This window comes from Cyanidioschyzon merolae, chromosome 20 (genome assembly GCF_000091205.1).
Source record: "Cyanidioschyzon merolae strain 10D DNA, chromosome 20, complete genome".
NCBI lineage: Eukaryota > Rhodophyta > Bangiophyceae > Cyanidiales > Cyanidiaceae > Cyanidioschyzon > Cyanidioschyzon merolae.
This window is the reverse complement of record NC_010146.1, coordinates 553,377-581,230: the sequence shown is the minus strand read 5'-3', so window position 1 is coordinate 581,230 and position 27,854 is coordinate 553,377. Positions and strand designations below refer to the sequence as shown.

Sequence of the window (27,854 nt, the reverse complement as noted above, 5' to 3'; positions counted from 1 at the left end):
GTAGAATCATGTCACTGGGGAGGACGCTGCCTCTACTAAAGCGGCACTCGGTTCGCTGTTACCCAGGGCGCGCTCTCGCGAACAGGGCCTGGGCCGGTGTTGACTGCCCTGGGGTCGTTCCACCCACAGCGCCTCTGTGGCAAAGTGTTCGGGAGCTGACGTCTTTGAAAGCTGTGTCACGACTTGTGCCGCTGAGCGCAGCTGTTGGCGCGAGCGCTCGGGCGCCGCTTTTGGGTCGGAGCACCGCAACAGCGGTCGGTACGCGCGCTGCTCACCTCAGTACCGAACTGGGCTGCGCCGCCGGCGTTTCGGAAAGACTGCCTACAAGTTCAGAGGCTGCTACCGAATCGACACTGTCGGAGGTGCTCACGACGCGTGCAGGCTCCTTTTTCCGCGACTATCTGCGTCTATCCAAGTACAGATTAACCGGTATGGTTGTTTTGTCCGCACAAGCGGGGTACCTGCTATACCCCGTGGATGCCCGTGTTGCCGGCGTTTCACCGGGGCTTGTGGACGAGACAGCGCCTCGAGCTCTTGACCAGGACACACTGCGGCAGGTCGGGTTGCGAGACGCTTGGGAGCGAGTGCGTCGGTTCGGGTGGCTCAGTGTTGGGACTTTTCTCTGTGCTGCCGCAGCGAATACGATGAACCAGATCATGGAGGCACGTTTGGACTCGCGCATGAAGCGCACTCGTTTTCGTCCACTGCCAGCAGGTCGACTGAGCGTTGGCCATGCCCTCGCTTTCGCGTGCATATGCGGCATGACTGGCGTCATGTCCTTGTACTGGGGAACGAATCCACAGACTGCCCTACTCGGCCTGGGCAATACCCTGCTCTACGTGTCGGTCTATACACCGCTGAAAGTGCTGACTCCACTCAACACCTGGATCGGTGCACTGGTTGGGGCAATCCCGCCGCTGATGGGCTGGGCTGCGGCATCCTCGGACACAGGGACTGCAGTTCCTGGCGTTTGCGGCAAGGACGCTGAGAGCCTCCGGGGTGGATTCCCGCTAGCAGCCCTCTTGTTTTTCTGGCAAATTCCCCATTTCCATGCCCTCGCAGTGCTCTGTCGAGCGGACTACATGTCTGCTGGCTACCGCATGCTAGCGTTGACGAGTCCAGTGTGGAACGCTCGGTTGGCGTGGGTATCTTCGGCAGCGCTGATACCAACTGGGGTCTGGTTTGTTCGCGAGCACCTTTGCGCCGATGGCTTTGGGTTCGGTCATACGTTACTAGCGCTCTGGTTGACGCTTCACGCCGGGCAACTCGTTCGACGCCCGCTAGACATCGCCGTAGCGCGGAGGCTCTTTCGCCAGACGATTCTTTATCTTCCATTGGCGCTTGCCTTGACGTTATTGACCCGCACTAGAGATGGGAAGCCGTCTACCCTCGAGTTACGGTATGAAGCAGGGCACTGGGGGGCCCCAGCTCCCGCTCACTTGACGTTTCCGGAGGCGGATTTGAGCTCGTGCCGAACGCCGAACAAAGACTCCACGGATTCGCTGACGTTTAGCAACGAGAAAAGCAGTGCGTCTGCTCGACGGTTACGCAAGGATGCATCAGCCGTAATGAGTGGCATAGATTGCGCGTTTCCAGATGCATACATTGCCCCGCTTCCCTATCTACCGCCGCCGCGCTTTTAGGCGCGACGGGGTTTCACGGTTGTCGCCGAAGAGCGTGATTTGCGTTATGCACCGGCTAGAAATACGCCGCTGTACCGTATCGTGGGCAACCAGCACAGTGTATAGTCGCAGTTGCACCGCGGGAGCTCGCTATATCTTGAACTTGGTAAATGCGTGCTTTTCGCAAGGAGCCCCACGAAGACTCGTACCGCCAAAGCATACAGTGACTCTCCCGGTTCGTGCGCTGTCGTTCCGTATCGCATTTCGTTCTATTCTGGTGCTGTTTTCTGTTATTTCCTGGTGCCCATGATGGATTCGATGCTTCCTGCAGCGTCGAAGCGCCGCCCGCTGGAACCTGATGGCGCCGAACTGCCAGCGGGTATCACGCGAAAAGTTGCGTCCCCGCCGAGGCTTGCCCAGTACCTCTAGGTACCGTCGCTGATCAGGAGTCTACTGCCTTTGATATGGACAGCGCAGATGCATCCAGTCCGCTGCGTCTCGCCATGGGCCCGATTCATCAGGCGAGAGAATCGTCAGGTAGACAGGCATCATCACGGCTTCTCATCGTCTGCTTTCATAACATGTTTATACTCAGTCAGGGTGAAATGCAACGGTTTACGTGACTAAGTAGGGCGTCCATAGCATGTATATACTGAGTCAGGGTAAAGTGCAACGGTTTACGTGGCTAAGTAGGGCGTCCATAGCATGTTTATCCTCAGTCAGGGTAAAATGCAACGGTTTACGTGGATAACTAGGGCATTCAGTTTAAAGTCCGGGCCTTTGCCATTAGCATCAACAGCAGCGTTTGCGGGCCTTGTCTCCGGCTGCTTCTATTTCTTCTCTTTTATCACCGGCTTCACATGCGCTGGTCTCTGCTTTCCCTCCAGCTCCATCGTCAGCAGTGCAAGAATGTTAATGGCAGGGTTAAGGTCTAGATTTCGCTGCTACCGGACGTTTTGAATGTAGATCATGGACAGGCGGAAGTTGCGACCTGCGCTTCGCTTGCCATTTTCATCTTCTTTGTATGCAGCCTCGGTGCGCCACTCGTATCGAAGAGTCGTCGCTCTAATCAGGTGCTAACATCTGTGAATCCCGCTTCCTCCTACGCGCGCGACTCCGTGGCGTGCGAACGCTTGCCTTATCGCTCGATACATGCCCCAGATGTGCTTCGAAGGCGTCGCACGGTATCCTCCTAAGTTTCCGCGCCAAGTGCCGTACTCCATGATCATGGGCTCCTTATGGGCGATCTCGCCGGCGAGTACTCTGCGCATGGCATGCACAGACGTATGTTCTTCGATTCCCGTGGGGGATATGTGGAACGCGACGTCTTTCCATGGTGAAACAAATGCCTAGAGGAACATCCAGGGATCAGATTAACTCGATGAATTTTGATCTGTCTGGGCCCCTTTCGTGCAAAACGGCAACGTATACGCTGGCTGAAGCCATCCCTGTGTTGAATAAAGTCCGAGTCCAGGACCCTTTTTCGTGCAAACGCAAGAGAAAGAGACATGTGAGGGAATATCCCTCTATGAGGTACCATGTTGTTGTGCAATGCCGATTCGTAAGTAACCTCAAAGACAAGGGGATATGTCTTTCCAACAGAATCGAATATTTCACGCGACAATTTCATTGAACGTTTTGGCGTGAGCGTCTGGAGAAGCCGTCCAGGGACGACGTCGAAAACTTCCCCTGGTCAGTCCGGTGACGCAGATCGCTGCGTCTGCGAGTTGCCTAGAAACAGCAAGATCGAAAAGACGATGGATTCGTGATTTGAGCATGTCCCGCGCCAACACGGAATAGAGTGGAAGCTTGTACCTGTGAACTGGAGAATATTTTTGGTTGTTCTACGAATCACTGTTCGAGCGCATCGTGGATCATCTTGATTGCGTTGACGTAACGAATTCCAGCAGTGAAGCTGCGAAGCAGCCATCCTGAAAAAAACGTCCGAGAAACCGAATACTACGTACGGCGCCACACGCCATTAATGCTGTGCTTTGCATGCCTTTCAATATCTTAAACAGATCTGAGAAAAATCTCAAGTCGGGAACAGAGCAAGCAGTTCAATCTTCGAATTGGATCCAAAACTGGCATGTTTGGGGTACACTTCGGCTATGGGCAACGCAAGCCGGTGCCGCGCCAGGACTCGGGTACATGGCGCCTTTTACGTTTGCGCGACGCTCACACGTTCGCTACCATGAGCAGAACTCACCAGAAAATAGCACCCGGTCGAGCAACCTGAATGGGACAATCCAAGCTGCGCCATACTTTCCAGTCGACTTGGGCGTCCTGGCTCACAACTGGGCGTTTGCCGGCCTTGATTGCGGACATTTCCTCAGTAAAGAATCGAGGAATATTGGTATCCGACGCGTAGCGGTTCCAAGTCTTAGAGTCCTCGTAGAATTTGTGCCAAACGTTCTGAATAATGGTGTTTCCATCGATCCACAGATCGTAACCCAGACGATGAGCCCGGAAGCGCAGGTTGCTTTCGTGACAGTCGTCGCCAATGTCAAGAAACTCCTCCAGGCCATTGAGTTCTTCAATGGCGCTCCATGGACAGGTGCAGAAACTCATTTCCCAGAATCCATTTTTCGGATCTTGTTGAACGAATCCAGCTGGATCTCCGCGTCGCCACGCCTGGACTAGCTCTTCGGGCCGCATGTAGCCGGGGTTCACGTTCCGGATGGAGGAATTACCGTGCATCCGTCCGCCTTTGGTGTATTCCACAGGCGGTGCGATCCATGGGTCCGGAAACAGATGCGCTGTGAGCGGATTATGGAGACGCTGCTGATCCGGTTTTTCCGTTGTGAAAAACCACTCAGGGTAAGCGAGGAATGAGCGAGCGTGTGCAGGGTTGGCATAAAATTCGAGCGTGCGCTCTATGTAGTTTGCAGGGAGCCATCCATTGTCCATGAGAACCGTGATAATTCGACCACGACTCAGGAGGAAACCGGTATTCAGTGCATTGTAGATGCCGAACGGTAGCGAGTGGTAACGTGTCTGACGTGGCTTGCTTGGAACGATTGCGACAAGATTGATACCCAGCTCGCGGGCTTGTGCGCGCACCAGCTCCGCGCGGAACGGTGCCAACTCGTCAACACAAATGAGCTCATAGTCTAGAGGGCTCTTGCGACTCTGCTGCGCAAGTGAGTTCAACAACATATCATAGCCTCCTGGGCGTTTTGTAACGAAGATGATTGAGATTGCGGGTGCAGGGTATGCTGCAGCAACGACCGCTCTCCGGGTCGCCTCTGCAATGTCCAGGTAGAGCGGCGCTTTGGAGCAATATACAAAAGGATCGTCAACATCTCGCATGATGTTACCATTCACTTGGAGGTCCAGACTGTTGGCAAGAGGTGGTACGTTTTTTCGGGTGCGTTCGTAGGAAGCGTTGCCCGCACGAATCCACCATCGCCGCACGAGTGCCTTGTTCAAGCGAGCAATGCGTGCCCTGTAATGATAGTCCATGTGCGCGCTGGTCTGGTAGCGGCGGAGATCCTCGTCGATCCGGAGGGAGGTCAAAGTCAGAATAATCGCAAAGATAGCGCAGAAGAGACCCAGACCTCTGGCGAAACGCTTACGCTTGCTTTCCGTGTTCAACCAGAGCGACAGCCGTACCCGCGATGTGGTGTATAATCCTCGCTCTCTTACGCTGTTGAAGAAACATCGAACGAGAAAGCAAACGCGCCAGAACCGCTCCATTAAAGTAAGATGCATCGATGGTGCGTGTGCCTGGCTCGGAGCAGGCACAGGTAGAAGGTTGGACACCATGGCGAGGCAACGTCGCCCGCGTCGCGAACTGAACGCGCAAACTTCACGAGCTCGCTAATAGCCCCGCTTCTATCTCGACGAAAGCCCTCTTCTGGTGCTCGCCGACACCCAACGCTGTGCCAAAAGCAACTTTTATGGAAACAGCGCAATCAAATAAAATAGTGGGCGTGCAGCAGTGAGCCTCAAACGCCCCGTCGAACCCCGTTCTTCGACACAGCTGGAGAAACGTGCCTCGATGCTGCTGCTCGAGTCCAAGCGTCTTGCGCTCTCTGTGCAGTCCGATTACCTGCAAGTATGCGCCGTTCACCCAAGACGCACCGATTCAACAAGCGCCTACGAGTGCTTCGCCTAGCGTTCCCGTCGCTGGCGCCCAGTGGCTTGAAAATGTTCAAGAAACGATCCCCTAGTGCCGCCGTCGCGCATCATCCGCTGGATGTCAATTGGCGGCTGAGGTGGCCTCGCGCCTTTCATCGGGGATTCGCGGGAACGCGACGACGATCGCGCCCCCTGCAGCGTCGGAAGCCCCGCTGCTGGCCGTACGGGGATGCCCGGTACCCGACACGCTGTAGCTGAGTTTTGTTTTCCGATGACAGAACGTTTCCATCGACCGTGGATGCCGGATTGCGGCATGGATGGGCATTCGGAATGGAAAAATCATCCGTCATGCTGCAACGTACCTCCAGGTTCCATTAGTTATGCTTTCTTTCGGATGTACTGGTTGTTTCGTGTATTCTCTCGTGTGCCGAGTGCTTGCCTGGCTGCACCCGCAGTAGCAGTTATACCGCTGGTGCAGATGCATCACGGAGACAGAACGGCTTTTACTGTGTCAATGAGGGCGTCGGAACGAGGAATGCTTCATCTGAGAAGGGGTCGGGCGCATAATCATTCCAGGAACTAGCAAATTGTGCTGATAGAATTACTGCCCACAACAACGCGAAGCGTTGTTATAGAAGTCCACTGCGACTAGAGCGACGCCCGGACGCGGGTTAACTGCCCCTAGTCGCAGAATGAATTGCGTTGCGGACGTGTTGCTGCCCAGATCTTTCTAAAGCACCTGCCACTGGGGAGAGCGTGAAGCATAAGCCCAGGAGACATTCTCAGCATACCAAAGAGGCGTACGAGCTAAAGTTGCAAGAGGCCATCAGAAACCGTATCGAGACGTACTCCAGCAGCGTCTGTAACGCTTCCTCAGGACTGATGCATTTGGAGAAAGAGCTGTACGAAGACGTAACAGACCTCAAAAGAGTCGAAGATCGGGAAGAATTTTTCACCAGGACCTCTATTCGTCACCTGATGTTTGACACAGGGGAAACGTCAAGGAGGAATGACCTCGTGCACGCCTCCACGAAAGTTAGGTTGAATACCCTTCAGCTGTGCTCGATACAGGAGTGACTGGCGCATTTACGAATACGGTGTAAAAAAAGTACCCCGCGAACCCTAAGAACCATCTGATCGTAAACCTCGAACGTTTCATGATACGCGCCGTGTTTGCGCTCTACCCGAGCATCTCTCGCAATGGAAAATGGGCGATTATCAATGGCATCACGAACGATCGCAAGCATGAAGATCAGATCGAATTCGTCGGAGAGAAGACATCACGCAGGAGCACGAATGAAGCTTCTCTAATCCGTGCGGTTATACGAGAGCACCGTGCCGTACTGGGGCTGGCAAATCCAACAGACAAGATATTAGCGTTGAAAAAAGAGAAGGAAAGATACTATTGCCTCGTCCTGCGCTATTTCGTGTTTCTGGACCGAGAGCTCGAACGCAAGGCGGAAATGAAGTTGAGTGAAGAGACAAATGAAGAGTGGGAGAGACGGAAGGCTGTCCTAATGGGGAAGCGCTTCAACGTGGTTTCGTTGTGCAATATCAAGTCACATTTCGTGACTATCGACTCCGGCGTCCTTCCTGGCATCATGAAGGAGATCAGTCCCGAGTTCAGTGTTAGCAGGGGGGAATTCTCCGGCGAAAACCGGGAGACGTACTGGGGGAATATCTTCGATTTCAAACGTCTCAAAATCAGCAAACAAAAGGTATTTACTGGGGGTGATCGAAACTAATGAAGTATCCAAGTGTGTTCACTATCGGCGGTTGCAGGCAGATCGTCCAGTTCCGCCTTCGGCTGCGGCCGTGACGAAGCATGAAGATGAGAAGGAGGCGAATCCTGCGATGCAGAAAGTGCATGAGAACGATTTTATCGTTGGCGCGGACCCCGGCCACACAAATATCATCACCATCACAGCACCGAAGCGTGGGGAAGATGGTAACGACGGCAACTTACGTCAGAAGGACATGCGTCTGTTGAGATTCTCGAGAGCGAGATACTATCGAGAATCCGGTATGATAAACGCAAGGAAGAAAATTGAGACGTGGAATGCAGGATTGAAAGAGCACCTGGAATTTTTGAGCGAGGTGACTAGCCGAGGAGCGGAATTTGAAGCTTTTCGGAAATTCATGAAAGTTCGTGTTGCATATTGGGAGGCGCTGCGGAAAGAGTATACAAAGTCCCGGTGGGCTCCTCTGCGAATGCATCTATACTGTGGGAAGCAGCATGCATTCGCGATCTTTTTCAGCCAGTTGAGCGCCCTCGAGTAGAATGAAAGTCAGAGGCTCGTAGTGGCATACGGAGCAGGGCGCTAGGCGCCCAAGAAAGCGACCACGCCAGCTCCAACGACGAGAGCGTACAAGGAGTGTGCACGGCGTTTCGCTACGATACCTGTAGATGAGTTTCGAACGTTGTATACCTACCATGAGCTGGGGTGTACACTTCAGAGAGTGGAGATGGAAAAGTGCCAGAGGAGCCCTGAGAACAGAGCAAAGTACGGACCGCTGACAGAAGAGCGAATGGAAAGGAGAGCAAAATTTCGAGGACTGCTTGCATTAGTAAGTACAATCAATGGAAAGAAACGGATGGAGTTTCGAAACCGAGATTTTAACGCCGCAATCAACATTAGGTGATGCGCGGTGATGGATCAGAGACCTCCGGAGGTGACAATAGAGAATTTTGTGGGCCAACCTCTTAAGGTTGAATCATATGAGAAAAAATTGGAAGTAGCAGTAGGTGGCCGGTCCAAAAAGAGAGGGAGGCGTCTGCACGTTAGTTAGAGACTTCTTGTCTAGGGCGCTGGTCGCCACTACTGTACACCACCGACGACAACGTTTTTCTTTTGAAAGGCGTTTCTTGTTGCTGGTGCCAGCTGGCAAAGCCGCTGGGATCACCGCCTCGTCAGCGTCTGCTCGGGCGCCGGCACTTGGGCGCGCCATTCCTCACGAACAGGGTCCCTCTGCTCGTGAGCGACCTGTGCAACTGGATTCCGCTGTCTGCAGCGAAAATGGCTGGCGAGGACCCTAACACTCTGGAAGAAGAGGAACTCGCTGCGAAGATTTTCGAGAACTTTACTCGAGAAACTTCGACGCCAGTGTCGGCAGCGCTGTCGACGTCCTGGTTCTGGACGCGCGCACCGCCACCCTCGTTGGAGACAGCGGATACGGCTAGCCAGCCCCGCGATGCAGCGCTTCAAGCGCCTCCAAAGAGCCCACAGACGCCGTGTCTGCTGGTCACAGTTGAAATAGAACGGCAGCAAAGAGAGCCGCGCATCGGACACCAGTACCGATACACGCACTGGGAACAGTTCCTGATCAGGGCAAACCAGCCACCTTCCATACCCGTCAGCGGCTCGAAACGAAACGCCGCTATGCCTCTCCTCCAGATCGAGCGAATAACGCCACCAGCGGCTGCCGCGCAGGAGACGCAACACGTACTCAAATTTGACTCAGATGAGGTGGCGTACCGACTGCTCTTTTTTCGCGACAAGGATAAGGACACGTCCGCCAACACATCAAAATCCTCGCCGCATGCAGCACGTATAGAAGTTTGGCAGCGCCAGCAGCTCGCGAACGGAAACCCGAGCGCACCACACCTGGTACGCTGCATCCCGACCGACAGGGTTCATGGCGACGTCTACAGCGATGCGCTATTCGGAGGCTGTGCATACAGCGCAACACAAATGGCCTTCTTCTACGTGGCGGAGCAATTGCAACCAACGCATCCGAACCCAGCGCTCTCAGATCAACCACACATTAATTCCCTGACAACAAAAACCAGCCCAGAGCAGAACACGCCGTGGCCCAGCTATTCGGCGTTCCGACATATCGACGACTACGGAGAGCAGTTTGTCGGCAAGCGCGCCCCGCGCCTGTACACGCTCGAAGCGCTGCTGCACGCAGCTGCCGATCAACCGGCGACATGGCGCGTGCGTGCGCTGCGGATCACCGGGGCTGCGCCCGCGATCGCCGATGCCGATGCCGCGGATCCGCAGTGCCGCGGCGATGTGCTCGTCTGGATCGCGCGGCAACGGCGCACGGATGTGCCGCGCGGACACGTGTACTGTACCAATCGTCCGAGCGTGATCGTTGTTGCTCTGCTGGAACGTCGTCCAATCGAGGAAAGTGAATCTGATGCAGACGGATCTGCGCTCGTCGCTCATGTACAGGTGGTCATTGGTGCCGATGCAGACGCGCCCTGGTACTACAGTCGAACGTGTCCACGATTGCACAGCGATGCGCTGCTGGTGTGGGCGGAGGCACCCTGCGATGCACCGCATTGCACTGCGCACTGGATCATAGAGGCGCCGCTGCTGCTCATCGATGAACCGAAACGCACGCTTCGCCTTGGTCCATGTCGTCGCTTTCTGGCTCCGAACGGGGAAACGTGGCCTCGTTTTGGCGAATGGCCCGGCGGGTTTTATCCGTTAAATCCAGCTCGGGTGCTGCTTGAGGGCGCAGACGGATGCTTTGGCTCCGAATGGATTGTGTTGAACGCAGTCGTCGGCAGCCGAGCGCGACCTGTCCTGCTCGATCGCCGCACTGGAGCGCTCGCGTTCATCGGTGAGTCTGAGCACGCGTGCTACCAGCGCATGGATCAGGTGCTGGCAGTGAAGCGCAGCTGGCTACCGGAGCCTCCTACGGATGGGGAAGCGCAGCCGCAGCCACATCCGCAGCGTCTGGCTCTGGACATCGTGGTCGGTACCAGCATGACGTTGTTGACGGCGCCGACGATTGAGCTCGCCGCCCGGCTGATCAAGGAGGATGCTGCGGACTCGGGGACTACTCGCACGGTTCAGTGCGTGAGCGAGTGGTGCTTTGCACCCAGCGACCAGTGTCACCGGATGCAATGGTGCAACACCGAAGCAAGTCTCGGCACCGTCACGCTGGGTTACGGGGCTGCAAACCAGGCCTACCGCATTGGTATCGCGTCGTTGGCGCTGTCAGCGGGCGGCTGGCTCTCGTCTGTGTCGACGAATCCCCCGGATCGATTCGAGGCGATCGTGGTGGCACCGAACCGGGGCGCGCTGCTTGATGCGCACGGCCGTGTACCGCTGGTACTGGTGCTGCACGGTGGCCCGCACGCGTGCTACCTGGCAAACGTGTGGAATCCGGGTGTGGCGGTACTCGCTCGACTGGGTTGCGTGCTGTTGCTGCCGAACTACCGCGGTTCACTGGGACAGGGCGAGGCTCGACTTCGCTCCCTGCTCGGTAAGATTGGCGAGCAAGACGTTCAAGAATGTGTATTGTCCATGGAATGCGCACTGGAGAACGCTGATTTTTGGCGCTGGTTCCGAGGCGAGCACCAGCCACTAGGCGACGGGGGTCGCTCTGACAACGAAAACGACGGCAGCGGCACAAGTTCGGGACGCTGGTACCCCCAGTGGAGCGCTATTGATCGCAGGCGCGTCGGTGTTGTCGGCGGGAGTCATGGGGGTTTCCTGGGGGCGCACCTCAGCGCCGTGCGCCCTTCAGTCGTGCGTGCGGTTGTCCTGCGTAATCCTGTCGTCGATATTGCCACAATGGTGTCGCAGACGGATATTGCAGACTGGTGCTATCACGAATGCGGCATCGAGATAGGGCTCGAAAGAGGCGTCGAGCGCTCGACGTCCGACAGCAACGACGGCATTGGAGATGCATCTGCGTCGAGTACGCCAGGCAACATTCATCGAGTGCCGCAACTCGCCGAGCTGGAACGTATGCGTTTGTGTTCACCCATATCGCATGCGGATCGAGTTCGAGCAGCGACCCTGTTGCAGATCGGTGGACAAGACCAACGCGTCCCGTGTTCGCAGGGTTTTCAATGGGCACGTGCGATTCGTACCCAGGCTGAAGCGCTCCGGGTACTCTTCTATCCACGCAGCAATCATGCGATTGAGGATTCGCCCAGTTTCGATGACGCTTGGATCCAGTGCCTCGCGTGGCTGTTGAAATTCCTCCCCGCGAGCAATGCTGATGATGCTGATGATCATGTCAGGGGGTCTGCTTCGCGGCCTGCCTAGCGCCGCGCTGAAATCCGATTGCAGTAGAGTGAGCAGTATCCAGCATCGATTCTGAACGTCATTTCTTCGAGACGCAGACGAGCACCCGGATTCCTGCATTGGAGCTTTGGAGCGCACCTGAGCAACTCGCCGCTGAAACTGGCACATTTTGTGGCCAAAGAACCTTTTTGTGCCAGGTTTATGCCCCTCGAAGATGCTCATCGCGGTAGAGAATGCTTGATCGTGGGAGATCCTGGGCAGGGCCTCGCCCGAAACCATTGCTACGTGTGGTACGGCTCGAGCGTCTCCAGGTGGTGCCTCGTCAGGCACTGGAATACGCGCACCCACCACGGATCGCAGGGACTGGGATACAGATGTTTCTGCCGCCGCCGCCTCCTCCTCCTCCTCCTCCTCCTCCCCTTCCTAGTCTACCCTATATGCGCTTAACGCGGAAGGCAGGCAAGCGCGTCGCGTATACTTGCTGTCTCGGAGTTGAGAGGCGGTGCCTTGCAAGTCGCCACAATATCCGGACACACTCCTCTTTTGTTGATGTTCTCATGCTTCGGTGTCTCGTATCGGGCAGTTGTGATCGCGACGGCGCTTCCATCACGAAGCCCTTGAACAGTCTGAATGACACCTTTTCCAAAGCTGCACGAACCGATGAGTTTCGCCTCACCATTGTCATGTAATGCGACGGCGAATATCTCGCTCGCGCTCGCAGTGCCGCGGTCGATCAGTACCCAAACCGGTGATTGTACCATTCGGAGCAGTGGTCCGTCCTCTTGAGCACGAAGCTCCTTCACGCGATCCTTGGCGTCAACGGTGTAGACTACTGTTCGATCTTTTGGTAGGAAAAGTCGCGCCGCATCGACACCATCAGGAAAGTAGCCTCCGGGGTTGCTGCGCAGATCGACCACGAGCTGCAGCGGTGCACTCCGGTTCGCTGCCATTCTCTCGACCGCAGCTCGTAGCTCCTCAGCCGTATTCTCGTTGAACTGGCGAATCCTGATGTAAGCGACACCTTCTGGATCAGGGCCGCGTGCCAACAACGCATCCAGCCGGAGCGGTGTGCGCTTGATAACGAGATCGCGCGGCTCGCGCTCGCCTCTGCGGTGTATCCGCAAGCGCACGAAAGAGTCGGCTTCACCCCGAATCCGCGCTGCGACTTCATCAGGTGAGAGACCGCCTGTCTCCTCTCCGTCGACCAGCAAAATCTCATCATCGGGTCGGATGCCTGCCAGGGCAGCAGGCGAGGCATCGAGCACCGCTGCCACCGAGACGCGTCCGGGTGGTGCGGCCTCCTTCGATGTGCCGGTAGCATGCTGCTTATCCTCACTGTTGTCGATACGTGGAGGTGCGAGCTCAATACCAATGCCGACCAACTCGCCACGCGCTGCGGCAAGTAAGCTATTGTACTCTGCTGGGCTGAGGAAGCGCGTATAGGGATCACCAAGCGTTCGAAGCATGTCGCGGATCGCTTGGTGTGCATCGTCCATACTGCGGTACGATCGACGCAGGTATTTTAACCGCAGTTTGTTCCAGTCGTTTTGAATTTGTGCGTGGTCGACGAACTTGCGATCAACGAGGTGCCACGCCTCCGCCACGATAAACTGCTCATCCGTGAGTGCCTGAACTGGACCCGCTATCATGAGCTGATGACTGGGAGGCAGCTGGACCCGCGTATCGCTCTCTAGCGTCGCGGTTGTAGAGAAGAGCAACGCCCCGAGGATACCGAGCATACTGGCTCCCGTTCTCTTACTGAAGTGCACCAGCAGTCGCGCTAGGTGAGCGCTCGCAGCGCTGGGCGTGGAGTTGCTGCAAGCGTTACCGCTTGGCTCTCCGAGAACAGAGCAGTCTTGCTTTCGTTGAACTCGGCGATCGACTGCGGAACTTCGCAACAGGGTGCAAAATCTGGCCTTGTGCTGCGTAGCGGGTTGTGACCATGACCGCTGGGCACACTGGAGGTGTCGCCTCACACAGCCCAGGTCGGACGGCACTGATGTGAAACATAGGCTTCCAAGGCGCAAGCTTTGCTTTCTACTCATCCTAGGCAGCTTCTTCGTGTTTGAGGCCACTCGAGGCACCGCCTGTAGCGCGACCAGGTAGAGACTTGCAAGTCAACGCGTCAAAGCCGGTGTCGAGGTTGCCGCCTCAAGCTCAGGCTTTGCTCAACGTCATGTGCGTAGCGTTCTCGCCAGAAGTGCCACACTGCGAGCGTAGTCGTTCACACGGAACCTTTGGCCGTGAACGTATTCAGTGGTGTTTGTTCTGGACGTTTCGGTATCACCGCTGCTGCAGCTCGTTGTAAAAATGATGTGATACTTTCAGGCACTGGTTGGTTTGTGGTAGACCAGCTTTGCCCGCGTTACTGGTAGCACGTGGTGTCGCAGTCGAGACACTGACGTATCTGGTTGTGCAGTGCCGCAACAGCTTGACCCTTTCCATCACGTCGAAATCTCTTCGAAGGGCAGTGAAAAGATATTAGAGTCTGTGGCTGGATAGCGCCTTCATCATAGTCATTGGGTACTCGTTTTACTGATCTAGCGCGCCCGAGCATGTGGTGCGCACTGGAGCACGCGTCCGTAACAGAGTACACGCTACAAGTTTGTGATCTTCACGGCTGTGGACACTATTGGATTTGATTGTGTTCAGAGAGCAAGCACTATGCGATGCGTGCTCTGTGCGGAAACGGAAACTGGCGGCACAAGTGGCACTGGCCTGCACGGAAACACCTGCTGTTGCGCGGAGGCGAGCACCAGCGCAACGAGCACCAGAAACCGGTGCTGTGCGTATGCATCATGTTCATGGGCAAAGTTTTGAACGTTATTTTTGTGGATAAGAAGACATCCTGTTAACTGTGTCCTTCCGATGCATCGTTATAAAGGCGACAATGTCCACGGCAACACACGAGAACGGGTTCTCGAATGCTTCCGCCTCGCCCCGTTTCCTTTTTCCCATTCATTAACTGCGCTTGGGTGCATCGAATCGGACGCTCTGGGATGCGGAAAACACTGTCCATGTCACTGATGTTGAACCAGTAGCGCCATAGGTGCGAGCGGTGGTGGTATATACCGCCACGCTTGCTGCGAAACTGCTCGCTTCTGCAGAGAGACTCGCTCGATGTGGCGCCTTTGCGAACGTCGCCCCGTAAGACAATGTCGTGGACATAGCGATGCAAGGAGCGGCGGTACTTTCGAGGCTCCTAGGTGCTCGTCATCCTGCGAAACGCACCCAGATGTTTTCAGAGCGCTCCCAGAGCGTTCACCGTGACCTGCGCTACGCCGCCCAACCGCGTGCCTTAGATGTCGACGCCCTTGAGACGTGCTTGCCCGGCATACACCGTGCTTCATTGGCGCCTTGGTGCGCATAGATATGCAGTCCGTGAAAGGAAAGCACCGAAATGAGCGCGTCGTCCTATGTGTGCTTTTCATTGCCTTCGTTCGCGGTGTTACCGCAGCACATCCGCGCGACTGGGATGCGATCATGACGACCTAGTCCCGGTTCAGCGCTTCATTGGACTCGCGGATGACGCTCGTGTTCCCGCCTCGATCGAGAATGCACATCCATCAGTCCGCGGACAACGACGATACACCATGAAGAAATCTATCCGCTGATTCATACGCAGCGATGAGCGTCGTGCTGAACGCTAGCCATTGTTATGAAAAGCTTCTCGTTCACCTGCGGATGCTGCAGGTTGCATTTCGCGAAGGCGCTCGTAACCACCTCGTGAACGCATTGTGAGATGTTCACGGTCTTGGAAGCTGTGGCCTGGTGTTCAGGAAATGGCGCTTGGACGCGCGTCTGTCCATAGAGCGTTCACAGGGGTCCAGTGATCTGCTCGTGTTGCTGATATGAGGCTTTCGGGGAGCGAACACACTGATCCTCGTTCATCGGTGCTTGATTCAGAAGCAGTCACAACTGACGTGCACGTTTCCGCGCTGCTTTCGCCATCAAGCTCATTTAGCTGAAACAAATGCTAGCGTTTTTCATTGGTGCCTGGTCCAGGCCTCATTCGATAAAAACATATGTAGGCCATGTGCCAGTCGCCGCCTCCACAGAGTCGAAGAATCTGGTCCTCGGTAACAGTCTCAACACGATCATCGTCGTACTTGAGCCAAACACTGCGATCCAGGGGTTGCTCGGGATCACGTACCCATGCGACGTAATGGCCCGAGTCCGCAGTTCGTCCTTGATGCGTGAGCACAGCAAACAATTCATACAGTCCGGACGGTGTGTCGGGTTTTCCACTGCTGCTACTGCTGCTGCTGCTGCTACCACCGACCTGAGCGTCTTGAAGGGCACCCTCCGCGTCTGCTTCTGTCGTGGCGGTTGGCGTTCGAGCTGCTCGGAGGGCATCCTGCAAGCTGTCCGTACAGAATGGCAACGTATCGAGTATCAGCGGAAACACGACTTTGCGCAAAACCTTGGCTTTCACTTTCTCAACCGGTTTCCAGAAGAAACGCACGAAATGCACAATGAGGTACGGTGGTAACCGCTCGATTCGGGATTCCCGCTTCCAGTTCAGGGTTCGACCCAGCGAGTCCACGTATCGCTCGATGGAGCCTTCGAGGCCTTCGCGGATGCCCTCCGACAGATGATTCACCTGCTTGCTGATATGACACGGCAGCAGTCGTAAACACTCGTGACTGACAACGGGCGTGCACGCCGTGGATACTTCATTCGGTTCGTCACAGCGGTCGGTTGAGGCAATCAGCGTTCCGAAAGTGGCATCTACCCAATTTGTTCCGGTTGTAGGTGGCTCCATGCGCGCCAGAGCGCCGAGAATCTGTGAAAGACACTCCTCCGCATCCTGCTGCATATACATACCGTGATTGTCACGTTGTGCGAACTGGGGATACGCGCTCCGCAGAGCAGCCATGACCACCTGTGGATAGAAGCGCTCGGGATTATCAGACGAGCCTTGGACTGCGTTCGGTGATGAAAGCGTCTCTGCAAGTGCTGCAAGCGCCATGACAACTCGGTGCTCCGCGTCAGCAGTCGTCACCGCTGGTGCCAACGAAGCGCTGCTCTGAACGCGAGATCTGAGGTAGTCGCGCAGCTCAGGCACCTGCAATAAACACTGAATCGTAGCGTTCGCGTAGCAGCTATTGCCGAGGTTCGCAAGCCCCCGCCGCACATGCTTCAGCGGGGGAGTTGCAGACGCACCCGAGGCAGTTGTCCCTGTGACCCCAGCACCAGCCTTCTCGGGCGACAGCGGGCTATTCGCTACCGCTTGGCTGACAGCAGCCGCACCCGCTGACACAGGCGTTCCAAGCAGCATCACCGTACACCCGTCCTGAAGGCCGAGTGCAGCAAGCGTACCGGCAGTGTGGACACGCACTGCCCCGCGCTTGAGGCCCAGCAGCGTCAGGCGCTCGGACGGTACCCCGGTGAGTTTCTGTAAACGCTCCATGAGTGAACGCGCCGTCTCGTCCTCAGACACCTCTGTAGGGAAGACCTGTTTATTCCATTTTATCTGAACGATGACCATACCGCCACCACACCTCAGACTTGTCCACTCGATGCGTTTCCGAAAGCGCTTGCAGGCAACGCACGACAGCGACAGGCAGTTGCAGAGACAAAGGGCGTACCAGTCGCGGTCGCCAAACGAGACTTGCGCATCCTCCTCGTGCGATGCTGCTGCTGCTGCGAACGGTGAGCTTCTTGGACGTTTCTTGGTCGCAGGCCAGCGCTCGCTGGCTGGCACGAAACACGAACGTCGTCTCCAGGAGCTACACGAGGTGCAGTGGAGGAAGCCCCGAGGTTTACAGAGCGTGTGCGCTTGTCAGCGGAGCAGCACTGGTGTACGACTGCGTTCACGCGGGACTGGCAGGCAACGGGTGCGCATCACCGGTGCTGGCTGTTGTGTGGGTCGGCGCTGCTTTCGACGGGTGACCTACGAGTACCGGACTCAAGACTCGAGGAGAGTTTCATGCGCACCAGACACAGCGGGGACTGGTGTTCTGTTTGGCTTCGTGGCTTGGCGTCGGCACACGCGCAACACGGCCTCGCCCAGGAAGGCTGCCCTGCGAGTACCGCGACGCTGGTGCGCACACCGCTTCTCACGTATGAGTCTTGGCGAAAGCGGTGCCGCTGGGACCGCTTTTGTCAGCATCTGGGCTTCATTCGGGCGTTCGGTCCCGTAGCGGAGACGTCGACTCGGGTGGCGACAGCAACGGCGTACAGTAGAGCACACGCTGTACCAGCGTGCAAAGCGTCCACCGCGAGCAGCGTCTTGCATATGAGGCGCATCACTTCTTTTTCTTCTCCTCCTGCTCCTCACAGTAGTCGTCGTCGTCGTCGTGAACAGACCGCGAGTCGGGGTGTGCAGACGTCAGCGCCAGAACAGCGCTGTCGCCTTGACCCTCTTCTCATGCCAGAATCCGCTCGTGTACTGCATCGCCTGTCATGCTGGATACGACGCTCCGTAACCCGCTGGAACGACAACCACGGATACATGCCTCGTAGGGATGCGTTTGGCATGCGCTTCTCGCACGAGACGCTGTCCCGGACTAGCACACAAAGCCGTCGACTGCCGGGAGCTGCTGCAGACACTGGTTACACCCGGGTGCTTGGACATGTGCAGTCGGCATTGTACGGTGTAACAGCGACTGCAGCAAAGTACAGCAAGGCGAGCTGCGCAAGCCTAGTTGCAGTGGAGGTTGCATCGACGGCCCGGAGAAGCTTTGTAGTTGCGGCTGCATCGCAGGTCAAGCCCCGCATGGTAGAGAAAGCACGTCTTCGTGTGAACGATGAAATTCCCTCTACGATGCAGTGTCTGCTTGTGGATACCAACGGTGAGGCACTGGGCACCTTCTCTGTGGCAGATGCGCTGCAGAAGGCATCGAGCCGTGGACTCGATCTGGTCGAAGTGGCGCCCAAAGCACGCCCTTTGCCGGTCTGTCGACTCGTTACGTCCGCACGTGACGTACTATCGACGAGATCCGCCAAAGCCAAGCGGAATATGGTGAAAGCAGCACGGAAAACACGCCAACAAGTCACCAAGGAGATTCGTCTCTCGCCAGTGACACAGAGTCACGACTTTGCGCTGAAAATGCGCCGCGCTCGCGAGTTCCTCATGCGCGGCTTGCGTGTGCGGGTGTATATCCTCTTCCGCCGCGGACACGGACGGAAGCAACAGGAAGCAGAGACGCTGTTGGTGCAGGCCCGCGACGCACTCGCTGACATTGGTCAGATACAACCGGGGAGTTTCTTCGAGTCAGGCGTTGAGACGGAGCCTGAAACCCAACCCGGGGCGCTGGGCAGCAGCGCACCAGGCATTGCGGATGCATCGCCCTCAGCGCCAGTGACGCGACGGACGCTGGACTTTGTGATGCATCCGCTATCGAGGTCGCAGCAGCAGCAACAACAACAACAACAACAACAGGAGCAGCGTCAGTCGGAAGCTGAGCGCGGGTGAGTGCGCCCTTGCCCGAGTAGCCCAACGCAGCTGAATCCCAACAGTTGTTGGACGAGCGCCCGAATACCACGTCGTCGCCGCTGCCTCGGAGGCTGCATGGTACCGCGTCTTTAACGCATCTACCTGGAGGACTGCTGCATCGGCAGTATCTGGCAAATCTCGCATCCGATGAATGGTGACCAGGAGCAAAGGCGAGCTCGTGTCCAAAACACGTAGCAGACGCGTCGGGTGTTTGCCCTTGGAAATCATTCGAATGCGCTGCAGGTACGCCCTTTGATAATCGTTTGAATCGTTTAAGGGTCAGCGCAGAGGAGGCAGCTGCAGGCGTCAATCGCTCATGTGATGCTGGTGGTGCTGGTGTACCAGGCGCCCTGGCGAGACTTGTGCCAAATCCACACATCCTCGCTCGTACCTACATGATCTCGTTAAAAGCCACGTGCATATGAACGCCCGCACACACATCCATACATTCATGCTCGCAAGCGTGGACGCTCATTACGTGGAGCAAACCGTACTCCTGGCATTCGCGAGTCGCTCAGACGAAAAAGATCGGTTTCACATCGTCGGTGCCGAATTTTTCGCCACATAACGGGCATTTGCGATTTCGATTCGCGATATTCGTTTGAATGCAATCCCGACAGAACATGTGAAAACAGCGAAGCAGTGTAACCTGTTTCTCCTGAGCTTTGCAGACGGTGCAGTAGAGCTTGCGTCGCATATCTTCGATCATTTCGTGTTGCCAGTCGACATCGCTAGCGCTCGTTGCAGCGTTGCGCTTGCGTAATAGTTCGAGCTCGTGCTCCAGCCGCGACACGCGTCGTTCGCTACGCGTTTTCGCTTCGTCTGCAGCACGCAGCGCCTCTGTTTGCTGTTCGATCTGACCACGAAGCTGAGCCAGTTCTCCACTGAGGCGTCTTACCTGCGATTGGGCGGACTCGGCAAACTGCCGCTGGGTATACGCTTCCGCCGCGCTCTTTTCGGCGCCGAGGCGGGCGATGTCGGCTTGCTTGCGAACAATACGCATTTCGCTACTCATTTTCTCCAACTGGCTCTGCAGCTCGGACACCTGATTCCGTGCTGCAGTCAATGCATGGCTGATTTGTTGCGAGAGCTCGTGTTCTTTCTCGGCGCGATTCGCTTCCACTTTCAGCTGCTCCTTTAACGTCAGTTGCTGCTGAATGTATTTGAGCCTTTCCGCGAGCACTTTGCCTAGGGTTGCTTCTTTCTCGATAAGGCGTTCCGTGAGTTGTGCGATGGAGGCCTCCGCCTTGGTCAAGCTGGACGACAAGGTCTCGATCTCTGCCAAATACTCCGATGCGTCTTCAGAAGCGCTCTGTACATCCTGGTTGATGAGAATCGGTTAGTGCTCTGTTCGGTTCGATAAGCGTGTGGTAGTCTTGGGCCCGAGTCAGCCGGCAACGCTATACCCGTGTGGTCACCGGCACCCGCTGCATGGCGTCGACGGCGGTACGGGCGCTCGTATCGCTTGCGTCGCCTTGTGGCTTCGCATATCACCAGATGACGCCAGTGTTCGCCAAAGAACGTCAACGATGGGTGCTGGTCATGTGCATACAAACACATGCACACAAACTGACAGACAGACAGTCAGTCAGACTGACTGACTGACTGACTGACTGAATGGAGTCGAGCTCTATGAAAGCGCCCGTGCATCCAGGAGAAGCAACGCGAGGCGCTTTCCGCTACGTCAGTAACTGTATAAACTTACCGCTTCGGCTGTCCGTATGCTCTGTAATTTCGTGCTGAGATCCGCGTTCCGTTCCTGCAGTTGGCGTACAGCTCTGCTGGTCTCGTCTAGAACCACGGGATCAACAGCGACTTTTTTCTTCTCCTCGTACATCATCTGTAGTTTGGCTACATTCTCCTTCAGCCATTCCGTTTCCGTGTTCTTCTCATTTATTTTTGCTTTGAGCTTCTCGATCTCGCTAAGGAGCTCTCGCTTCTCGACTGTTTGTTCCTGGTTAGCGCGAATCAAGAGCTCATCGCGTTCGCGGACAAGCGCTTCCCGATCCTGACTCCATTTCTGTTCAGCCCGCAGAAGAATCAGTAAATGGGCCTCCATGCTCTTGTAGGTGGCCGACGCCCGAATAACCTCTGGCTCTGGGTTCTGTGCCTGCTCCTGGGCGACCTGGAGTGCACTCGCTAGTTCCGCTTTCTCCCGCGCGCTGCTCTCGAGTTGTTCGCGAACGGCTCGAGCGAGTTCACGCTCCTGTGCGAGTTCCTCTGCCAAAAGACTAATCCTTGTTTCCAGTTCATTTACCTGGGACTGTAGGACGGATACCTGCTTTGTGTCGACTTGCTGAGGCCCAGCGGAGGTCGACGATGGCGCCTCTGCGGCCGCAGTGCCCGCTAGCGTATCGTTGCGTTCCGGCGCTGACGACTGCTCCGAAGCAGGTGACGAGTCTGGCTTGGGAACAGGTGCTTGATCAGTCGCAGTGCTGGTACCGGTAACAGAGACTCCGCACTCTAAACGAACGAGAAGACGCCGCTGTTGCGTGAGCTGTTGGCGGGCGTCCTCGAGGTCCTGCTCGAGACGCTCTACCTTCCTCGCAGCCACTGCAGCCTGGACAAGAGGCTCCCATTCGGGCCGAAGCTCGGGCTTTTGCGCAACATCATGCTCTGCCAGTTCCCGCTCTAGGGTTTCCACCCGGCTCTGCAGCCTCTGCAGCTCCTCCTGTCGAGCTTGCAAGGAAGCACCAAGCTGTGCTATTTGATAGCGCAACAATTTCCCGTCAATCGCTTCATCCCTTTCTTGGAGATCCTCTTGTGAGGCACTTGGACGCGGCCGCTTGGCCATGAATGAGCTGAGTTCGTGCGGCAGGTACGTGGACCGTTCCAAGCAACGAAACAATACGAAAACAAAAAGCACCAAAAAGTTTTCGGTGTGAAGCGGTATGCGCGGGTATGTCTGGTTTCGCGAAGCGCCAGCGCCGCAGCGTCTACACAGGCCCAGGCAGCGTGTTGCGTAGCGGATCGCCGGTCTAGGCGCCTGGGATGCATCCATATAGCTGGGCTACTGCTGCATTGCTGCACTTGCAGTTGGAGACATAATGTGGTGTTGGTAGCGGTGTTGGTGCTGTTTGAGGCCAGCGAGCGAGCTTGGGTGTGGCTTCGGCATGGGAGCGCGCATCGTCCAGTGTAGCGGTGATGATGCAAGGCGTCTTGGAGTCGTCACCGCGGAGAACGAGGTTTTTGTTCATACCGCGGGCGCTACTATTGCGAGGGATATCGGGGCAAGGTTTCCGGAGAAATCTACGGATGAGCGCGTGGTGTTTGTCAGCGCTGCCGGCCTGAACGGCATGAGAGGTGCACCGTGCGTGACTGTGCAGGTGCAGTTTCTATCGGGCAGGCTAGCGGGTTAACGAGGCGATATCGTTCAGGCAATCAGGGGGCATGGTTGCTGCAGCGCGACCTCCTTGCCTTTCAAGCTACCTACCTGTCTGTTGGTGAAAGTGAGCGCTGCCGGCTCGCAAGGCGATATCAATCAGGCAATCAGGGGGCATGGTTGCTGCAGTGCGACCTCCTTGCCTTTCAAGCTACCTACCTGTCTGTTGGTGAAAGTGAGCGCTGCCGGCTCGCAAAGCGATATCAATCAGGCAATCAGGGGGAATGGTTGCTGCAGTGCGACCTCCTTGCCTTTCAAGCTACCTACCTGTCTGTTGGTGAAAGTGAGCGCTTTTCGTGTGCACTGCCAGCAGGGTCGCGATGGCCTCGCTCGCTCGAAATCGCCTACTCGGCAATGCAGCAGGCCATACCGCTCCAAGGATGATGCATTTCTCTGCGTAGAGACCGTTATCGGTCTATTCGATGAGACCAACTGAGGGGAAAGAGCATTTGGGTACAATTCCTTGTACCGCAAGCAGCATCGAGCATCGAGATCTCCGTGTCCACAGCGCGTTCCAACAGGCTGTCTGTGAGGTTCACCCCTGCACGGGTACGTTTTGGGCCAGAACAATGCAGCACGGCAATGTACCACGGCCTCAGTTCCGGTAATCGTTCAAGATGCAGTGGCATGCTGATGCGCAATTCGAGCTGCTCGCGCTTGTTGCGAGCAGCAAATGTGCAACGAGTGTTGTCGTGGACACGGCCGTTGATTCACAGCTGGTTCACCCGTGTTCACTGCACCGAGAAACAAAGTGCCTGCCGCAGCGCGCTTCATTACGCATTCTATAGCCGAGAACTTTCGGTTCGTCTGCGCATTGCAACCCGTGTGTTTCGTTCGAGCACGCGATGCAGCTCAGTGAGCACGACAACATTATCCACCAGCATCCAGTTGAGAAGCGTCAGGACATTTCCTTATTCCTGAAGCGCTCAGCCAGCTATCGGTGCTCGCATGTGTGACCGTCTCCACAGGGCTGCGTCCAGCGACTCTACAATTGTCCATGATGACCAATCGCCAGCGCGGTGATCAAAATCCCAAAAACTAGAAACGGCTGGGCAGCACCCTGGTACTTGACGTCGTTCTGCATCGGGTCCGGTAAAAATATTTTCCACTGCAGGTACACTTGCGGCAGAATCATCGCAACGAGCGCTAGTGCATACCCCGTCTCGCCAACAAGCGCCAAGTAGGCCGCTACCAGCGCCTGGAAAATATCGATGAGGCCTACACTCAACCACTTGGCTGTGTCCACACCGTACATCACGGGCAAGCTGGCTAGCCCCAGTCTTCTGTCACCCTCGATGGATTTAAAATCATTAATAACCGCTATGCCAAGCCCAGCAAAAGAATAGAGAAGCGTTAGTGCGATGATTTTCCAGTCTAACGGGTTGTCGCTGAAGAGCGACTGGCCCGCCCACCACGGCAGTGAAATATACGATGCTCCGAGTGCATAATTCCCTAGCCATCCGTTCTTTTTCAGCTTCAGAGGCGGCGCTGAGTAGATGTATGCAAGGAAGGTTCCAAACAACGCTACAGCAAGCACCCGGGGAAACTGGTGCCCCTGCCACAGGTCGAGACCGTATGCCAAGCCGAGTCCGGCGAAGAGAAGCGCCCATATTTGCGCAACGACTTCACCTTCGGAAATAGCTCCGGATGGTATCGGCCGATAGGGCTCGTTCACAGCGTCGATCTCGCGATCGAACCAGTCGTTGAGCGTCTGGGTGAAGCCAGCCAACACCGGACCCGACAGGATCATGCAGAGCAATAGCTTTGCAATGTCCTGTGGATCGTTCCATTGGTATTGCCCGGAGGCAGCTGCACCGCAGCCAACTCCCCAGACTAGTGGAATCCAGGTGATAGGCTTCATAAGCTGCAGGCGAATTCGCCACTTGTTCGTTTCTTTGCTGGCGCCTCGCATCCCAAGCAGTTGCCGAAGCGACTGCTCCGAGTCGTTCACACCCGTTGTCTGCTGTTTCCCATCTAACGCACCGCTCTGTTCAGACTTTTGCTTTGATTCCGAAGGTGAAGCCTGGTCGTCGGCTTTTTGGGAGAGGCGCAAGCCACCGCGGTGCTTCGCAGCGTTCAGCCGAGTCCGCCGCCAGGTAACTAGTACAGGAATCCTGCTCAGCGCCAGTGCTTTGCAGGAACGCGACGACATACCGCGTGCACCGACTGTACTACTGATGAAACCCGGAGTCACCATTGTCGAGTTGCTAGAAACAGAGTCCAACTGCTGAGCGCAACGACGTTGCAGATACCAGTACCAGGCCGGGATCGTGGGTGCTGGATGTGCGCTGCAGGGCCGTCGACGAGCGCCGACCGCAGCGACGTGTCGCCGGAGACTTGCCTATGCACGATGGGGCATCCAGCTGGACGTCTGCACGAGTGCATAGACGCACTCAGAACACATCTAGTGCGGCAGTGCATTGACTATGGATGCGTGATGAATCAAATCATGGGCATTGTTGCTGGTACCTGCGTAATCGGCGTTGAGGTACGTAGCGATCGCGTGGCGTACAACCCGCTGGGGTTTCTGCACAGAAAGCACTGCGGTTGTTCGTAGCGCACTGGATTCCGCAATGTTTGCGCCTGAAGCGCGATCCATGCTTTGGTGTTGACTCCTGAAGATGCGTAGCTGCAGCCAGTGACAAGAGACGGGACTCTAGTGGTCACCGGGATCGCGTCAAGGATCCAGCATGCTCGGTGGCGTTTTCCTGTCGGAAATAGGAGCTAGAAAACGCAGACACAGCACGGGTGTTGAAGCTGCCCTGAGCGTCTGCCGTGCCGCTCGGTGCCTACGCTCAGACACGCGGACGTGTGCCGGCTTCGCCCGTTCAGCACCGCAAGTTTGCCTCTGGATGCCTCTCATCGTGCAGCGTCGATGGCTTGAACTTGCGGTGTACGCGTTCAAAAGCATGCAAAGGTAGGCAGCGCGCAACCCGGTCTTCCTCATGGATACTCCATAGACCGCCAGAGACACTAGTACATCATTCGCCTGGTCGTAGCTGGACTGCGGTCGCTGTGTACACACGTCATGAAAGCGTCCAACAGCTGGCATTGGCAGCGACAGCCACGTTTCGAGCTGCGTCCCAGCTCATGCGACGATCGCCTATGGTTCCAAGGAACGGAATCCTGGATCTTTCGATGACTTCAGAGACCCGCTGTATCCTTCGTCAGCTGTGCGTCCCAACTGCTTGGAAACGAGTCCGTGCTCGAGTGCATAAGCGCTTGGTCTCCGAGATGACAGCATCTTGCCCAGAGATGCTTGAAAATGTGCTGGTTTCACTGGTATTGGATCCCAACTGCTCCACAGCAGACGAACGACCTAAAATGGATGGAAACACGAGTCTCTCGATGAAGTACGGATATGCAAGGATTTTAGAAGAAAACGCTTTGCCGGGTGCATGTCAACAGGAGCAACCGCGTCATGAACGAGCACGCACCATCTCAATGCAGCGCAGGTTCACCGGGTGCTTGCGAGCGGGAGGCATTCGCAAACTTTTAGATCTCGATGCTTCCTTCCACAAGGCCACTTTGATACGCAAACGTTGAGAAAATGCTCGCAACAGCAGAAGTCGTTACCCCAACAGGTACGTAACTTGATCCTCCAAGAGTCGCGCTGCAACCGACGGCACGCCCCAACCTTCGACACGGCGTTGCATTGTGCGGAACGTTTCCAACGCGCATACGAAACGTGCTTGTCCTACGTGCTTCCGATGCAAGATAGACTTGGTGTGAAAATCTGGAAATGACCGTTCAATCGCTACCATCAGGCGAAAGTAGGCAGTTTGCAGGGAGCAGCTGCAGCGCTCCTTCTTGACACGTACCTGCAGCCGGCACCTGCACACCACGTTATACGCACTACGACAACTCCGGTGCGCTACCCGGTGACAACCAGCGATAAAACCCCCTCAGTTTCCCGAAAGCAAGCGCTATCCATTTCCAAATGCCTTGCGGTATCGCGCATAGTCGCGAGACTGATTCATTGTCGTCATTAACTTCGCGATAACGGCAAAAACGTGCTTCTGGGAAGCAACACCTCCAGAAGAGGCACCGCACTGGATCTGCCCAGCGCGATGCGTGGTGGCTTCTCACGAGCAGCCAATGGCTGCGCTCTCAGGTGCGGGCGTACGCTCTCGACCTGTAACGTTTGGGGACGCATAACGCGGTACCAGTGCGGTGTCTTCGCGAGCAATGGCAGCGATCGTGCCCATACTAGGTGTAGCGCTCGGTGCTGTTGGGCTTCTGGGCGGCGCGCTGTACCTCAAGCAGGAGAAGCTTCTCTATCTGCCGCAGATACCTTCACGACACTACGATGCGTACCCTGACCAGTTCGAGGGTCTCGCGTATGAGGACGTTGCGCTGCGAGCTGTCGACGGTACACGAATTCATGCGTGGCTTGTGTTTCCAGTACGAAGTGAAACAGGTCAAAGGCCGCGGGTTACGATCATCTACTTCCACGGCAACGCAGGCAACCTGTCACACCGCCTGCAAGACGTGCGCAACCTAATCGCAACATGTCAGTGCAATGTTCTGATGGTCAGCTATCGCGGCTATGGAGAGTCGTCTGGCACGCCATCGGAGCAGGGTTTCAAGCTCGACGCTTCAGCAGCGATGGAGTTCTGTTTGAACGCCGGAAAACATGCCGCAGCGGATGATAGCGGAACATCCACAGCGGCAGGTCGGGTACCGTCAGCCCGTCTGATCGAAAGCGACCTCCTCTATGTATTCGGGCGTTCGATTGGCGGTGCCGTAGCGCTCTGGCTCGGTCGCAAGTACGGTTCCAAACTCCGCGGCGTCATCGTGGAGAATACATTTACTTGTATCGGCGACATGATTGACGTGGTTTTTCCACGAGGCCTGCGCTGGCTCAAGCGACTGAATCGTAACCCGTGGAATTCCCTGGCCCTGGTCGGCAAGATCCGGTCTCCGATTCTGTTTATCAGCGGTCGGCAAGATGAACTCGTACCTCCATCGCATATGGATGCTCTGTACAACGCTGCTCGAGCGGGTTCCTGCATGCTTGCTCGAATGGTATACATTCCTGATGGAACACATAATGACACTTGGTATCGAGGTGGTGAGCGTTACTATCAGGCTATCGCCGATTTCATCCAGGAAACCCGAGGACTGCGCTCACTGACAGACTGAGGCGAGTAGCGCACCCGCATTGTCGCTATTTTCTTCCTGGTGTAGGATCGATGCACCGAATGGGCGATCCCCGCCTGCTTGATGCCGATCAGTGTATTGAGGAGCGTTGCATCGACGCTATCGAGCGAGCGCTGCTAATGCGATCACGAGCCCGGGTCCATGATCAGGACGCACCAGCGCATCTGCCTTTT

The 27,854-nt window shown here is 56.2% G+C and overlaps 9 protein-coding genes across 9 annotated transcripts, besides 5 other annotated features; 4 read left to right on the top strand and 5 right to left on the bottom strand.

Annotated features, from left to right (window-relative positions):
- Nucleotides 1-8: 8 nt before the first annotated feature.
- CYME_CMT232C (protoheme IX farnesyltransferase) lies at nucleotides 9-1,643 on the top strand (the record flags this gene model as incomplete). Its single annotated transcript, XM_005539194.1, has 1 exon — nucleotides 9-1,643. The coding sequence occupies one exon, from the start codon at nucleotides 9-11 to the stop codon at nucleotides 1,641-1,643; it is 1,635 nt and encodes a 544-aa protein (XP_005539251.1).
- Nucleotides 1,644-3,827: 2,184 nt separating this feature from the next.
- CYME_CMT231C (hypothetical protein) lies at nucleotides 3,828-5,390 on the bottom strand (the record flags this gene model as incomplete). Its single annotated transcript, XM_005539193.1, has 1 exon — nucleotides 3,828-5,390. The coding sequence occupies one exon, from the start codon at nucleotides 5,388-5,390 to the stop codon at nucleotides 3,828-3,830; it is 1,563 nt and encodes a 520-aa protein (XP_005539250.1).
- A 1,376-nt stretch (nucleotides 5,391-6,766) lies between these two features.
- Nucleotides 6,767-8,583: a sequence feature (repetitive element).
- Nucleotides 8,584-8,722: 139 nt separating this feature from the next.
- CYME_CMT228C (similar to acylaminoacyl-peptidase) lies at nucleotides 8,723-11,716 on the top strand (the record flags this gene model as incomplete). The annotated part of the gene is made up of 1 exon (XM_005539192.1): nucleotides 8,723-11,716. One exon carries the CDS (start codon nucleotides 8,723-8,725, stop codon nucleotides 11,714-11,716), a length of 2,994 nt encoding a protein of 997 aa, XP_005539249.1.
- Nucleotides 11,717-12,138: 422 nt separating this feature from the next.
- Nucleotides 12,139-13,740, bottom strand: CYME_CMT227C (carboxyl-terminal processing protease; the record flags this gene model as incomplete). Its single annotated transcript, XM_005539191.1, has 1 exon — nucleotides 12,139-13,740. One exon carries the CDS (start codon nucleotides 13,738-13,740, stop codon nucleotides 12,139-12,141), a length of 1,602 nt encoding a protein of 533 aa, XP_005539248.1.
- Nucleotides 12,804-13,231: a sequence feature (possible transcribed region).
- Nucleotides 13,735-15,730: a sequence feature (possible transcribed region).
- On the bottom strand, nucleotides 15,672-17,186 carry CYME_CMT224C (probable ubiquitin-specific protease; the record flags this gene model as incomplete). Its single annotated transcript, XM_005539190.1, has 1 exon — nucleotides 15,672-17,186. One exon carries the CDS (start codon nucleotides 17,184-17,186, stop codon nucleotides 15,672-15,674), a length of 1,515 nt encoding a protein of 504 aa, XP_005539247.1.
- A 441-nt stretch (nucleotides 17,187-17,627) lies between these two features.
- On the top strand, nucleotides 17,628-19,115 carry CYME_CMT223C (similar to translation initiation factor IF-3; the record flags this gene model as incomplete). Its single annotated transcript, XM_005539189.1, has 1 exon — nucleotides 17,628-19,115. The coding sequence occupies one exon, from the start codon at nucleotides 17,628-17,630 to the stop codon at nucleotides 19,113-19,115; it is 1,488 nt and encodes a 495-aa protein (XP_005539246.1).
- A 535-nt stretch (nucleotides 19,116-19,650) lies between these two features.
- On the bottom strand, nucleotides 19,651-21,930 carry CYME_CMT222C (unknown ring-finger protein; the record flags this gene model as incomplete). The annotated part of the gene is made up of 2 exons (XM_005539188.1): nucleotides 19,651-20,412; nucleotides 20,842-21,930. The coding sequence occupies 2 exons, from the start codon at nucleotides 21,928-21,930 to the stop codon at nucleotides 19,651-19,653; spliced, it is 1,851 nt and encodes a 616-aa protein (XP_005539245.1).
- Nucleotides 21,170-23,627: a sequence feature (possible transcribed region).
- Nucleotides 23,504-24,715, bottom strand: CYME_CMT220C (chlorophyll a synthase; the record flags this gene model as incomplete). The annotated part of the gene is made up of 1 exon (XM_005539187.1): nucleotides 23,504-24,715. One exon carries the CDS (start codon nucleotides 24,713-24,715, stop codon nucleotides 23,504-23,506), a length of 1,212 nt encoding a protein of 403 aa, XP_005539244.1.
- Nucleotides 24,716-24,893: 178 nt separating this feature from the next.
- Nucleotides 24,894-26,424: a sequence feature (possible transcribed region).
- A 282-nt stretch (nucleotides 26,425-26,706) lies between these two features.
- Nucleotides 26,707-27,663, top strand: CYME_CMT218C (temperature sensitive supressor Bem46; the record flags this gene model as incomplete). The annotated part of the gene is made up of 1 exon (XM_005539186.1): nucleotides 26,707-27,663. The coding sequence occupies one exon, from the start codon at nucleotides 26,707-26,709 to the stop codon at nucleotides 27,661-27,663; it is 957 nt and encodes a 318-aa protein (XP_005539243.1).
- Between the last annotated feature and the right edge of the window lie 191 nt (nucleotides 27,664-27,854).